At 37.8% G+C, this 13,799-nt stretch overlaps 3 protein-coding genes across 7 annotated transcripts; 1 reads left to right on the forward strand and 2 right to left on the reverse strand.

The window, feature by feature from the left end:
* Positions 1-524: 524 nt before the first annotated feature.
* On the reverse strand, positions 525-3,636 carry LOC121898841 (post-GPI attachment to proteins factor 2-like). 4 transcript variants are annotated; one of them, XM_042414299.1, is made up of 7 exons: positions 3,409-3,636; positions 2,864-3,138; positions 2,332-2,511; positions 1,988-2,237; positions 1,413-1,519; positions 1,214-1,322; positions 525-1,012 (listed from the first exon to the last, which is right to left on the reverse strand). In XM_042414299.1, exons 3-7 carry the CDS (start codon positions 2,497-2,499, stop codon positions 882-884), a joined length of 765 nt encoding a protein of 254 aa, XP_042270233.1. In that variant the 5' UTR covers positions 2,500-2,511; positions 2,864-3,138; positions 3,409-3,636; the 3' UTR covers positions 525-881. The 4 variants fall into 4 exon arrangements, with proteins under 4 accessions (XP_042270233.1, XP_042270235.1, XP_042270234.1 ...); XM_042414301.1 differs by lacking the exon at positions 2,864-3,138; XM_042414300.1 differs by lacking the exon at positions 3,409-3,636 and having other exon boundaries at positions 3,041-3,330.
* A 124-nt stretch (positions 3,637-3,760) lies between these two features.
* On the forward strand, positions 3,761-7,928 carry chrna10a (cholinergic receptor, nicotinic, alpha 10a). Of its 2 annotated transcripts, XM_042414296.1 has the most exons (5): positions 3,761-3,955; positions 5,153-5,298; positions 5,492-5,646; positions 6,228-6,760; positions 6,855-7,928. In XM_042414296.1, exons 1-5 carry the CDS (start codon positions 3,796-3,798, stop codon positions 7,553-7,555), a joined length of 1,695 nt encoding a protein of 564 aa, XP_042270230.1. In that variant the 5' UTR covers positions 3,761-3,795; the 3' UTR covers positions 7,556-7,928. The 2 variants fall into 2 exon arrangements, with proteins under 2 accessions (XP_042270230.1, XP_042270231.1); XM_042414297.1 differs by lacking the exons at positions 3,761-3,955; positions 5,492-5,646 and having other exon boundaries at positions 5,217-5,298.
* Positions 7,929-11,710: 3,782 nt separating this feature from the next.
* Positions 11,711-12,646, reverse strand: LOC121899126 (olfactory receptor 52N5-like). Its single transcript, XM_042414753.1, has one exon. The coding sequence runs from the start codon at positions 12,644-12,646 to the stop codon at positions 11,711-11,713; it is 936 nt and encodes a 311-aa protein (XP_042270687.1).
* Positions 12,647-13,799: the final 1,153 nt, after the last annotated feature.

The following is a 13,799-nucleotide window of genomic DNA, read 5'->3' on the forward strand; positions in this document are numbered from 1 at the left end:
TTTTATCCAGCAGCATTAACTTTGGGGTCATTGTTAGGTAAGCTGTGTGTAATCATAATATCTGCAGTAGATTAACAACAGTGCATTGAGGACACATGTAGTACAGAGAATTCAGATATCAAAAGAGTTACATAAATCTAGATATTTAATAATCACAGATTATTAAATGTGTAGATACTTTTGGAATATAAAAACATTTCATCAAAGCATAACTAATGGCAAAACCTGTTCTCACCAGTGGTCTCATTCTAAATGATAAGAGGAGAATAGCTCTTGGTCATTTTTGAAGAATTTGAATGGTTTAAAACGTGAAAACATAATATCAGAAACATTAAAATTGTTATATGTGTGAGAAAGACTAAGAAAATTAGGAATGATCTAAACAGAGCCCAGATAGAAATTCAGAACAACACCTACAGTAGACTTTGGTATAATAACATTGTGCTTTTAGTCATTCATTGGACACTAAATCATTTATATACATTGTTCCCCTTTTTGTATTTAAAAAGGAAAGCCAAACATAGTTGAGAAACTGTCACTTTACTTTGGTACACAAACAGTATGACCACAAATTTGTTGTGCATTGTACAAAACTTGAAATTTCACATTAAAGAACATTCTGTAAATAGGTCAAGGCGTCCATGAATAAAAAACTAAGGCAAATAAAATGCACTTGCAGCTAATTAAGTAGAACATACTGTAGCACATATGCATATCTTTTCTTGTTCCATGTCTGTCTCTATCCTCTGAGGACTTGAGACCTGTCATCATGAAAACATGTGGAAAAGGCCTTCATCCTATTTGTCCTCTTGAACAGGAGCAAGGCTGTTATCACCAGGTGGTGTGGTTGTGCACACAGCACTTAGCACTTGAGTTTCTAGTCAGAAGACTTTGTCCTCAGAGAATGAAATCACCATGACCTCCCGGCTCTTAAAGTCCCATACTGCTGTGAGATGGAAGGCCATATTGGAGAAGACCACTAGATACTCAAACAGGGCAAACAATGTATAACCTGTGAGAAGAAGAAACAATTGTATATGATTTTTAACCTACAATTTTACAATATTGCAAATATTAAAAAAACTTTTGCAAAGGGTTGATTCATATGTGTTTACTATTCATATGACAAGTATGTTTTTGACTATTTTCCTTTTAGCACTGTCAACAACCCTTACTGAATAAATCAAAATTATCAAACTGATGTAATACTTACTCCCTGATTCACAGTACATATTGTGTTTCCAATAAAAGAATCCAGCGAAAGCACAGAAGGAGACGTTGAGAAGTAAGAAACGTACTTTCCAATGGTGAGATTTAGCATCCTAGATAAAAAACAAACAAAACTGTAATACTGAATTGGACTGAAATACTGCAAATGACATGAGAGATTTCAGTGATTTGGCTTTCCTTACCTCAGGACTTAATGAATACCTCTTAATAGCTTTCCATAAACGACAGGTTATTAGCATGTAGATAATGGAGCTGACAATGAACAAGACAAAGCCCTCCTTATGGACAACTGAGTGGAAAAATATACAAAGAGAGAGAGAGGGGGGTGAAGTTGTAATTGTAATATTTCATTTAAACTTTCAATCTATGCATCAACCTGCCTTTATCAATAAACAAATTCTGCATTGTACTCCAGACACAACTGACGACATAATATTTTGCTATTCCTTTTATTATTTCTAGTTTAATGGATGCCCAGAAAGGTTCTTTATATTGCTAAATAAAGCATGTTTTATTTGCAATTTTTTGTTAAACCATTAAAACTCATCTCACACGATCTCCCCTCTCTATTCAAAAGCATCAACAACAGACATTTCAAAGGCTACATTTAAAACCAAATAAAAATCTAAATTAACTGAGGAGATAGGTTGAAGCTTCACAGTGCACAGTGACTCACAATGAAAATGAAGGTTTGAATGAAAACATCTCCAATAAAAGTAATTGTTATTAAAGTGATCTCAAAATATGAATTACTCACAGTATGTTTCATTGGATGACACATATGTGAGGAGCAAGAGGCCAAGGTTCTCAGAAATAGAAAAGGCCAGGTTCAAGCAGCTGAGTGAACTCTCAAGGGACCTCGAGGCAAAACGAGTCTTGTAAAATTTAAAGTAGGTAACTGCCACCAGGAACCTCGGTGCTGAGTGCAGGCCAATGCAGAACCGCCATATGTGGCACTCAGGACTTAGACTTATTGAGGCACTGATAGATGGCAGGTAATTAGGAACCTAGAAAGACACAGTAATGATTGTCAGAAAGCTCAAAACAAACACTGAGATAAGCCAAACATGGTTGGTTCAATTTGTTAAATATTGACATTACCTGACAATGTGTACCAGTAGAGTCATCAAAATGAAAAACTGAGGATATGAAGACACAAGTTATCAGCCCAAGTAGCGGTAGGCACACAGTACCCAGAACAAAGGTGGTGAATGATAACCTGATGACCACGGGCCTCTCATGCCCCAAGATATTTGAGCTTTGTAGCATCTTCGACTGGGTCTGCCACAGTGAAAAAGGTCAGTTTTAAACATGTCTTGCAAAGATATTCTTGTACATACAGGGAAATGTAATGCATGTGGCATAACTAACTTTCTCCAAGTCAGGAAACAGCAGGCAATATATGAGGAAAATATGAAAATCATTGATAATGTCAAGTAGTGAATGTTTATTCAATTCAATTCACTTTAGTGGACTTTGGTTAAGGTACAGTCCGTAAGAGCACAGTACCATCAAAAACGTTGCTAATACAAGTATCACATAGCCACAATATTAATATCCACCTTGAATTACTAACATTTGCATACATTTGCATAGGCTACCGAACATCTGAAGTCTGAAAAACGAAACCTACCTCCACTCTGTTTGTTGTTTACCAAATGCCACTACAAACTACACGCACATTGGCCCGTCAACAGCTACGCTATTACAGTAACATTCATTGTATCAGGCTGCACGATGGACGTGAATATTCCGGACACCAACAATAGGGTGCGATGCCTCAAAAAAGCTGGGGATCATCCATACATACATCTTAAACGCCAGCATCCACTGGATTTCAGTCGAATAATACCAGAAGATGATAACAGGCCTGTGCTGGATGCAGCATCCTCCATGTGCGACTGATAGCTGGAGGAAATGAACATAAATGAAGAACAGAACATGCACCCGGAAGAGAAAGTGAGCGGAGGAGAATATGCTACTGAGGTGGCGTTGTTTATTAAAATGATGCATAAATCACATGTTTGTTAATGTATAAAAATGTATCTCTCAATAATTTGCTTCAGTGTAACAAATGAAAGCGCAAATAAGGGACCGGTTTGCTTATTGCGATCCAGTCTCTTCAATCTGCGCACAAATAACACGACTTTACACGGTCATATTGCGTGCAGTGCTTACACCAAAGTACACATTTGCGTGCAGGTGATATGCCAATCCTTCCCATTAACTTCTGTGGAGAGCAGATGCTTCCCCAGTCTCACATCAAAACGTGTAAAGCGTTGGTCCGGGAGCTCTCCGTGGTGCTGAACCGGAGCAAACAAAGGATCCATTTTTATTTCGTTTTATTTTAATTCTATATCCACTTAAACGCACTGTGTATATCTGTGCCGTTTGTGATCCTGACGATCTGTGTACATCGATAGGGTTAACATGTGGTGAAAGATCTTCGTCTTTCTGCCCCGCCTCTTCTTTTCTTTCCCAGCGTTAACAGCGCACTTTCTGGCCTTGTACAGGACAAGTCATCCGCTGCTTTCGCTATCAGTCTGCTTTTCTTGTTTCTTTTTTATGTGTTTTTTTTGTTTTTTGTTTTTTCTAGTAAATGAAAATTGTTTGGCACAGAGCAGCTCAAATGGTCGTTGGGTCGAGATAACCTGTTTCAGCAAGATGAAACGATGGGGAATGCAAACTTTATTTCGGTTGCTTCTTTGTGCCAGTATTTTGCCAAGTAAGTTTCCATTCATTTCATTTTTAGTTTACTTCATCGGGTCTAAAATTGTGACTTGATAGAGGCTGTCTTAATGCCTGTAATTACTCGCTGTTTTACGTTTCATACGTAAAAACAAAAACAAAGAACAAACAAACTAACAAACAAACAAAACCACTTAAAAAAACACAAAAAAACCTCAACTGAGAGAACGCGAGAAAATATCAAACACTGTTCCAGCACTGATGACGACTAGATGTTTCAAAATTTACATAAAATGTTGTCTATCGACTCAGATCCGCATCGATTGCATTTCATTTTACTAATGTCATTGTTTTAATATTTTATGGATGATCCATTTCTTCTCAGATTTTCATCCCTCTTCCACGCAAGCTGCCTCCCAGAATCCGCAAACTTGCTGCCAGTTGTTAAGGGATTTTGCTGGCATCATAATCCCGTAGACCTTCTTTGTATCCAGCTCAGAGGCTTTACTGAAACAGCAATTCAGGGTTAACATCTGGCTCTCACAAATCCATTGTTGACACTGGAAACTCGCTCCGTTTAGTGTTTTTAAATGATAGTGTTTTCATTTTCACAATTATTCATACATCCTCTCTCAGGTTGCCTTGTGATTTTGAGGTATGAATGTAGGATAGCATAATTAAAAAATATGAAAAATGGTATTTAAAGATGGCATATAGTAGGATCTATTGGTTAATAATTTCTATCATCACTGTTTTCACAGCACATGGATGTTTAATCTTCCTGCTTAGGCTCATTTTGATACTCATATGTTGTGTGTCCCTTGGATTAAGTGTTCAATGAACACATGCTACATTCCTCATACACAAGTTCAACAGAGAAGGTCTCCGCTGGAACATAATGGCAGATTTGCCTGATCTCTTCCTAGAGCTTTATGGAAGGGCAATCTAGCCTGACATCCCCTTTTTACCCTTCCACCATCTGTCATGTGTTCACATTTTCTCTCATGTTCTTGCTTTCTTTGAACCTCAGCATCCACATCACTGGCTTTGCTTTGAATGTTCCTGCCTAGAAATGTTGTTATTTAAACTCATCAGCTTCCATTAATCCAAAATGATCACACCAGAATGCCCTGGCTAAAAATCCTAAGTAAAATGTAATGTGGCACAGTCAACTGAAGTACAACAGGTGTTTTGTGGTGATATTGTTGTAAAATTGTTTCTATCCCTGTTACAGCCTGTTGGTGTGCTCATGGCAAATATGCTCAGAAGCTCCTGAAGGATTTATTCACCAACTATACTAGTGCGCTGAGGCCCGTGGAGGACACAAACATCATACTGAATGTGACCCTGCAGGTTACACTGTCACAAATTATCGACATGGTAAAACACAAGTCACTACAGTATTGTATGTGTGAGAGTTAGCTGTGCAGATACCCACACATTAGCATTACCATATCGGTGATGCCATTTTGTTTTCTGATCATATTTCTGTTTTGGCACCTTACATTTAACATGCCTCTTTTCTTTGTCAGTTATTTAAAAATTTTTTTTAATGATTTTCAATCTTTTACAGGATGAAAGAAACCAAATTTTGACTGCTTATTTATGGATACGGCAAGTGTGGGTTGATGCACACCTCAGATGGAATAAAGATGATTACGATGGACTTGATACCATCCGCATACCTAGTAGTTATGTATGGAGACCTGATATAGTCCTATATAACAAGTAGGTCGGACTGGTATTGGGTTAACCATTATATCATTATCTTACTATAGCTCTAGTGGGTCAGTATAAAAGGCACAAGCTGAACATTCCTTGAAGCTATTATTCATGGGAGTGTCCAGGCCTTGGTCTGCTTTTTATGCACCAGTAAAGTAACCAATAATTATACAGATGACAACAAAGAAAGACTAACACATATTGAAATTTTAAAATCAAAAAACAGTTGAACCACTTCGATGACAAATAGGAAGAGAAGGCAAGGAAAGCTGAGTAGGTATAGGGTCACAGCTGATGCCATGTAGACTAACAGCACAGTGACACACAAACACACACTTAAGCAATACTGGTAAGCTATAAAATGCAGACACAACACTGAGGAATGAGTGCAACTCCCCCAAAATGTGTTGACTCTTCCCTCAGTGGGTATACTTGTGCCCTTTTATCCTCATCAAGATTTTTTTCTTTTGAATCATTCTCCAGCTTCTCCAGAAGATTCAACCTGCTTGTACAAAATCTTCCAAATCTGATTTGAACAATTTGTTACTCTAATCTCTTTTTCCAGACAAGTTTTCTTTGTCTTTCAGTGCTGATGATCATTTCACTGGCCCTATGGACACCAATGTGGTGATCCGACATGACGGCCAGATAATTTGGGATTCCCCAGCTATCACCAAGAGCTCTTGCAAAGTGGACGTGTCCTTCTTTCCTTTTGATGCTCAGCAATGCAGGTTCACCTACGGCTCCTGGACCTACAACGGAAACCAGCTGGATATCCAGAACGCCATGGATAGTGCTGACCTGGCTGACCTGGTGGAAAATGTTGAATGGGAGGTGCTGGGTATGCCAGCTAAGAGGAACATTATTCTGTATGGCTGCTGTGCTGACCCTTACCCTGATGTGACCTACACACTGAAACTGAAGAGAAGGGCTTCCTTCTATGTCTTCAACTTGCTAATACCATGTGTGATGATCTCATTCCTGGCTCCATTGGGCTTCTACCTGCCTGCTGACTCTGGAGAGAAGGTGTCTTTGGGTGTTACCGTAATGCTGGCGCTCACTGTCTTTCAGCTGTTGGTTGCAGAGATCATGCCACCCTCTGAGAATGTACCACTTATTGGTAAGTTCAACAAAACAGGGTCAGAACCAACATGTGGATGACTGTACGCTACGCCTCTGTATGATGATTTCCTTTTCTTGTTCTTCTTCCACAGGAAAATATTACATTGCAACCATGACCATGATCACAGCCTCCACTGCCCTGACCATCTTCATCATGAACATACACCACTGCGGCCCAGATGCCAAGCCTGTTCCCAAGTGGGCCAAGAAGGTCATTCTGCAGTACATGGCCAGAATGTGCTTTGTTTATGAAGTTGGGGAGAACTGCTTGTCACCACAGCCTGAGAAACAGGAACCTCCACTCGTGAAGAACACCAACTGTACCATGAATGGCCAGGCAGGACCAGGCAGAGAGGACTGTGTCTTCAAAATGGAGAGAGGACAGGAGACAGTGGGCTCCATGGCTGCAGAAGAGAGAGAGGACATGGACCAGATGATGAGTCCAATGGGCTCAATTGGGAAGAACCCTACCAACCACTACAGCAGTTGGAAGAATGGCATTTTCATGAGCATGGACTGTGTAGATTCAGGGGGTCCGAGGAGATGCAGGAAGGGAGGTGTGAGTGATGGAGAGAGAAAAGACAGAGAGGTTTCCTGCAACACTCAAAGCAATGAGAGTCCGCTGCTGCGTAACATTGAGTACATAGCCAACTGTTACAGAGATCAGAGGGCCACACAGAAGAGGACTGGGGAGTGGAAGAAGGTAGCCAAAGTTTTAGACCGCTTCTTCATGTGGATATTTTTCATAATGGTGTTTTTAATGAGCCTTCTGATCATGGGCAAAGCCATCTAAATGCAGGACTGTTTGAAGGAGTCTAAATGAGCTGGTGTAGATACAGTAGCATAAAGGAGATCAGAGGTTAGTTTATGTACTGAAATGTATCCATTTATTAAAAATAACCTTCTGACTGCACTTTTTCCAAATGTCTCAGGTTTTAAGAGTACATATACTATTTTTTAAATTGCTTTGTTACAATTCTGCATGGATGTTCTTCTTATTAGAGGAAAAACAGAGAAAGCAAAACCAGAAATTGTATGGTATGGTAAAGAGAAAATCTCCAATCTGGAGGACACAACCCACCCCCCAGTTTTCCCCCAATTGTTGCTATCTAGTATCCCTAACTTTCTCTCCAATGCTATGTGAAAGTTATTAAGCTCAGCAAAGAAATGGCAAATCAATAAAATTTTCTACAGATGCAATTTTGACCACAAATCACTGGTTCTTAATTTACTTTAATCATACGGTTACTGTTTTTCTATTTTGCACAACTTCTGATTTATATTTGAAGTGATGAGTGTCAAATATATGTGATATCCATTGCCACTACCATTGTACAATTTTTAACGCACATTTGTGCACAGCACTGAAACCAATTACTGACACAAAAGGACAGTAGTAACATACAAAAGTTAAATTTTGTCCTGATGATGCCCTGTGAACGATACCTCTTAATGGGGTCAGACTGATCATTGAGAGGGTTCCAAGTATTTCAGAAAGTTGGAAATTTTATATATTTTATTAAATTTAACCAATGCCATTCATGCTAGAATGACAACGAGGTGTTCTCAGGCTCCCAATAACCCCTGGATTAGAATACAATGACAACCCAAGCCCAATTTTCTTGTATATGAATTTGTTGTGGCAAACTTGTATCCTTAACTTTCTGATGCTGTGTGAAAGTTATTAAGCTCAGCAAAGAAAAGTCTGTTGGCAGATATTTTTTTTACAGGAGGAAATTCAATTACCAATCACTTTTGTGTTCTAATCATATTTAATTACATAGTATATAATAATGCATTTTAATACATTCACAAAACTACTGTAGGAACACAGAAATTAAACACAAAAAGACTATACATTTTGTCCTAATAGTGCCCTGAGAGCAAACTCACTCACTGAGGTCTGACTGAACACTGAGGTTTCAAGATAATTCAGGAACTTGGGAATTTTGAATTTAAATATTTTACTTAATTCAACCAATGTCACTCATGATAGAATGAAAATAAGTAGTTGTCAGGGTCCCATGAATCCCTGGATCAGAATACAATGACAAAACATGTATAATGGTCATATACTGTAACATGGATTTTTTTTTTTTTTTTAAATTGTTGGAAAATAGAAATACACACACAAACACACTATTATATATGTGAGGTAAAAATCACAATTTTGCTTGGGTGGAAAATGTATCTTTACTATCATGACAGAGAATTGCCTAACTTTACAGAGGAGGCAACATGTTAAGAAAAACATTCAGATAAGGGTCTGTACATACAAGCAGAGCAGAACATCTTAATGTAACTCACATGGATTATCTCTTAAATCCCCTGGATCACCACCATTTGCTTTGCTTTTGATGTGTATTATCCCTGGCCTTTATGTTGCAAAATGGGTTATAGTGGGGCGGCACAGCTCAACATATAACAGTTGTTTATTTTGTGATAAAAGCACCAAATTTAGCAGATATGTTGATAGATATATTGGGAACAAAACTGGATAACCGTGGTTGGTCAAATTTTCCTTTTCCCTTGGACCCACATGCAATAATAGACATAGTCTAAATCCTAGTAACCCTGAGAACCAAATAAAATACTCATTCACAATTCTATGGACTTTTACAAAGTAATTGGTCCTTTCATTATTATAACCATTCCATTGAATCTGTGCCTGTTCCGTCCCCAGGACATTACGTGCATAAATATGCATGAAAAGCATCTGTATATAACATTATATTATCAAGCAAAAAGTCCTGCACTTTGTCCTAATTGCAATTTGAAGATACATCATGTAACACCTACCTAGAACACTGAAAAAACACGATTTTAGCCTGTCCCCACTCTCTAACACTACTTCTGCATGAAATATGATTAGAGTTCTTCAGAAATCTTATTTTTTTGTAATATTGTGCGACTCTATTTACAATTTAGATATAAAATACATTTATCATTGGAAATTCATAATATGTTAGTTAAAATACACATTTTAGTCATGTCCCCAGGTTTTCACTCAGTCCTGTCCCTCCTCTAAAAATATGGGACATTCCACAAGTCACATGATCAACAGGAAGTAGCATCATTTGAGTCTCCCGAAGGCCATGGGAAGACCAAAAGTAAGTTCTTTTCTTTTTTGTTTCTTTTTTGGTTCTTTCTTTTTGAAAGAACCAGCACTTGCACCAAGGTGGACCATGCAAGAAGGAAGGTCTTTCCTTGGAAAAACTCAGGACAGCAAATACTGCCTACCTGAGCTGCTCTAGTGGAGCTGTTGACCAGGGTGTTCACATCTGGGGGAAGACACTGCTACCAGACCCTGTGCTGCCATCAACTGACTGGGGGTGGGTGAAGACAGAAGCAATGTATGATTTTGGAAAATGGCTGCTATGGTCATCAGAATGCCGGTCTGCAATGGCCCAATATCCATATTTCTTCTAAATATATTAAGCTATATATGTACCAAATTTGGTGCTTTTATCACAAAATGAACAATTGGTTAGCTATGGTGCCCCACTATTATAAGTCTTCAATCTGAAGGCAAACAGTTTGAATGCTTCATCAGCAGGACTGTGATTTGAATACACTGTTATTTCTATTACTGAAAATCTGCATTGTCAAGTTCAGATAAGTTCAGAATTAAACTTGGAATACACTCTCAGCAGTATTTCTGTGAATACTCAGTACATTTCTACTTATTCAGAAATATCTTTAGCCTAATCTTGTAAAATTCTTCTAGTTCTTCAAGTTTTTTATCTTATAGGTTTTCTAAATAACAGGTACATACATTCTGTTGAGGTCATGCATTTGAGTGTGGGAGTGGAGATAAGTAATGCTTCAATACAAACTGAAATGTTAGAACAAGCCTGATGTGTTTACAGCATCTTAAATCATTTTAGCCTAAACAAATGTTTTATTATTTTATTAGCTAAGAGACACTGCAGGATTATGTCCTGCACACATTCATAATGTGGCCAACACTCTTTATTTCCTTTTACCTTAAGTCACCATTTAGCATAAGGGAAGCAAAAAAAGTTAAAAGCTCACTGTGTAGGACACTTTAGGATGGATTCAATGTCATTCAATAAGTAAGTACAGTAGCCTAGCTGCTGTTAATTTAGGATATGTTGATGTAAAATACATTCTGTGTAGTTTAAGGGCTTAAGAATGTGATGTATTGCTGTGTATTTGTGTGAGCTTATACAGTTGCACATTGCATGCATAATATTATATGCACAAGTTAAGTTTTTTGTATTGTATTATTGTACTGTAGTGAAACAGTATTGACAGCCTCTTCAGAGTGTAGTCTTTGAGTTATAAGCTGTTAATAATGATTGCACAACATGAAACATCACCATAATCCCTTCAACTGAAAATTATTCTTATTGATAGGAACATTTCAGCAAAGGTCAATATAAATTAAGATTTCTGTAAACTTTCCAACAATAAAAGTTATTCATAACACAGAACAGAGCACAAAACAAGGCCCTTGATGCTATTCTAGCATTAAGACACAAGAGGTTGGTAGAGAGCTTGTTGTGGGTGTCAGCACACAGGAAACTACTATCAACACTCATGGATTTATCTACAGCACCATGACATTTGGTAACATAAGATTTTGGGTTTCCTATCCTGTTCATGACACAGAGAGAAAGTTTTTAAAATGTTGAAACAAATGTGATTGTGAGCAAAACTTTGGTCTTACTGTGTAAGTCACATCATCTGCAAGAGAACAGCTGCTTTAATGATCTACAGGAGTTGCAGACCTTCCTGTCTTCACAGAGGCAACTGAAAATATAAATTCCTTGCTGGTACCATGTAACGCTTTAAAAACATAACCATCTGTGTATAACAACATCTTTGTGTTCCTGATATAGACAGGTTTTAGTACAGGTGAAAACAATTATCCGTGTGTATGTCTATGTTCAAGCTGTATACTAAAAACAGAAGACAGGAGGTGTTAGGCTGGTGTCACTTCTCTATGAAGTATCTGGATAATTTTAGCTCGTAATGACCTTGTTTGCATTCCATAAATGACTGGATTCAAATTAGCAGGAACAACATGAAATAAAATGTATGCAATCTTCCTTAAATCTGGGTGATCTGGGAAACGGTGCAATATGATGGTTAAAAAACCTGACCAAAGCATAATAAGATAAAGAACAAGGTGGCTCGCACAGGTTTGCAGTGCTCTGTTATTCAACTCTTTGTTTTTCTTGATCCAGCAGATGAGAGCTATTCTGAAATAGGTGACAGCTATGCTTCCCATTGAGCAACTAAACAGCAGCACAGTGAAAAAGAGTCCATAGATATTGTTGATGGACACATCCTCACAAGATAGCTTGAACAATGATGCATTGTCACAATAAGCATTTTGTATAAGCGATCTACAACGGGACAGCCTTACAGTGAGTCCTATTAAAACAGACACAAGCGCTAGTGACAGCCCCCATGCAGCTGCAGACAGCCCAAACACAGCTCTGGTGGTCATAATTGAGCTGTACCTCAAAGGGTGACATATTGCTACATATCTGTCAATTGCCATAATGGTGAGAATCATATGTGAAGCTGATCCGAATGTGTGGCTGTGAAAGGCTTGAGCAACACACTGGTTGTATGTGATAAACCGTTCAGTTGAAATGATGTGAGCCATCAGCTGTGGCAGTAGGACTGTGTTACCTATTAGATCATTGACAGACAGGTTACAAAAGAGAATGTACATTGGCTGGTGCAAACTCTTCTCAGTGATGATAACCAATAGAACTCCAATGTTGGAAAAAAGCAGGGAAGAGTAAACAAACAGCAGTAAGAAAAACAGAGGGTATGTAAACTTTGGAGATATGTTAAAGCCTTGGATCTCTAGGATATCACTTGACATTGACATGTTGCTTTCCATTCTGTTTTACCAGGAGGGAAACCTGAAAGAGAAAAAAGTTTTGATGGTAGTGACAGGTGGAAAAATGCTGCATATGATAAGATGTATAAAGGCAATACTTATTTATGGCAATTATTCATGCTTTTGTCCAAATACGCATCAAGTAAAAAATCAAAAGTATGATTAAGGAAATAAAACTTTTAATAATTCAATATAAAATCAAAAATGCTTTTTGTGTAGACAGTACTTACTACTTCGACTAATATTTTCAGTCCCTTCTTGTGCAGAAATACTTTAAACATCTAAGAACAAAAGTGTGCTGTAATGACAAGTACAAGTATTATAAAATTAACCATAAAGATGCAGAGTAGTCACATTATATACATTAAAGTGACATTAAATGTGTGAAAAATGATGTTGACCTTTGTCTTGTACATATATAAAATAAATGCACAACCTACAAGCAGGTATGGTATCGTATGTTGAAATAACACAAGCAGTTGTTCCAAGAGATGACAGTACCTTCCTTGCCTGTGGAGTTGGGAATCCCGGCTCAGCAGTAAGATCTTGAGCTCTTTTATCATCAGTGTGACATATGTCACTGACTCACTGTCTTTCCCATTTGAGCTCCAGTGTTTTATTTAACAAGGCTTAGGCTTCTTGTAGATTCCTACATGTTTAGGCATGGAAATCAGTAGTTTGAAATGAAAAAGAGACAATTCAAGAAACCCCTGAGGACAGTGTATTGATTAAAAGGGCATCTGACCTCAATTATCCAAATGATTGTTGCACAATGGCTTGACTTTAATGAAATTGTAGACAAATCGACAAATAGCATAACAGTCAGGGTTTAAAATGAAAAGTTAGCTCTTAGTTCAAGTGCACATCATAGTTGATCTAATATATTAGTAAATATCAAGACAACAATCAGTGATTGACCAAAGCTCCAATCAAACTTTTCTGAATAAAGTCAGCTTAAAAGTAAATCATTAGGGTTCAAACCCCAAAGTAATTGGAAATGATGGGCATGTGCTTCCCAAGAAACATGAGCCCAATCGGCCAGATGGTGGTGCTGCATTTAAGAGTTAAACTACCTAAAGTGACTTTTTTTTTTACACCTTTGTGAAGCCTCAAACTTGTTTTTGCTCGTTTTAGCTTGCAGCTTTAATTTTTG

Source organism: Thunnus maccoyii, chromosome 6 (genome assembly GCF_910596095.1).
Source record: "Thunnus maccoyii chromosome 6, fThuMac1.1, whole genome shotgun sequence".
NCBI lineage: Eukaryota > Metazoa > Chordata > Actinopteri > Scombriformes > Scombridae > Thunnus > Thunnus maccoyii.

Coding starts and splice junctions, on each gene's coding strand:
- LOC121898841 (XM_042414301.1), bottom strand. CDS start 2,499: ATGCTACAAAGCTCAAATATCTTGGGGCATGAGAGGCCCGTGGTCATC. Junction 1,323..1,412: donor GGTATTCATTAAGTCCTGAG/GTAAGGAAAGCC, acceptor TTTTTTATCTAG/GATGCTAAATCTCACCATTG. Junction 1,013..1,213: donor TATGTACTGTGAATCAGGGA/GTAAGTATTACA, acceptor TTCTTCTCACAG/GTTATACATTGTTTGCCCTG.
- chrna10a (XM_042414296.1), top strand. CDS start 3,796: ATGTGTTTTTTTTGTTTTTTGTTTTTTCTAGTAAATGAAAATTGTTTG. Junction 3,956..5,152: donor TTGTGCCAGTATTTTGCCAA/GTAAGTTTCCAT, acceptor TCCCTGTTACAG/CCTGTTGGTGTGCTCATGGC. Junction 6,761..6,854: donor TGAGAATGTACCACTTATTG/GTAAGTTCAACA, acceptor CTTCTTCCACAG/GAAAATATTACATTGCAACC.
- LOC121899126 (XM_042414753.1), bottom strand. CDS start 12,646: ATGGAAAGCAACATGTCAATGTCAAGTGATATCCTAGAGATCCAAGGC.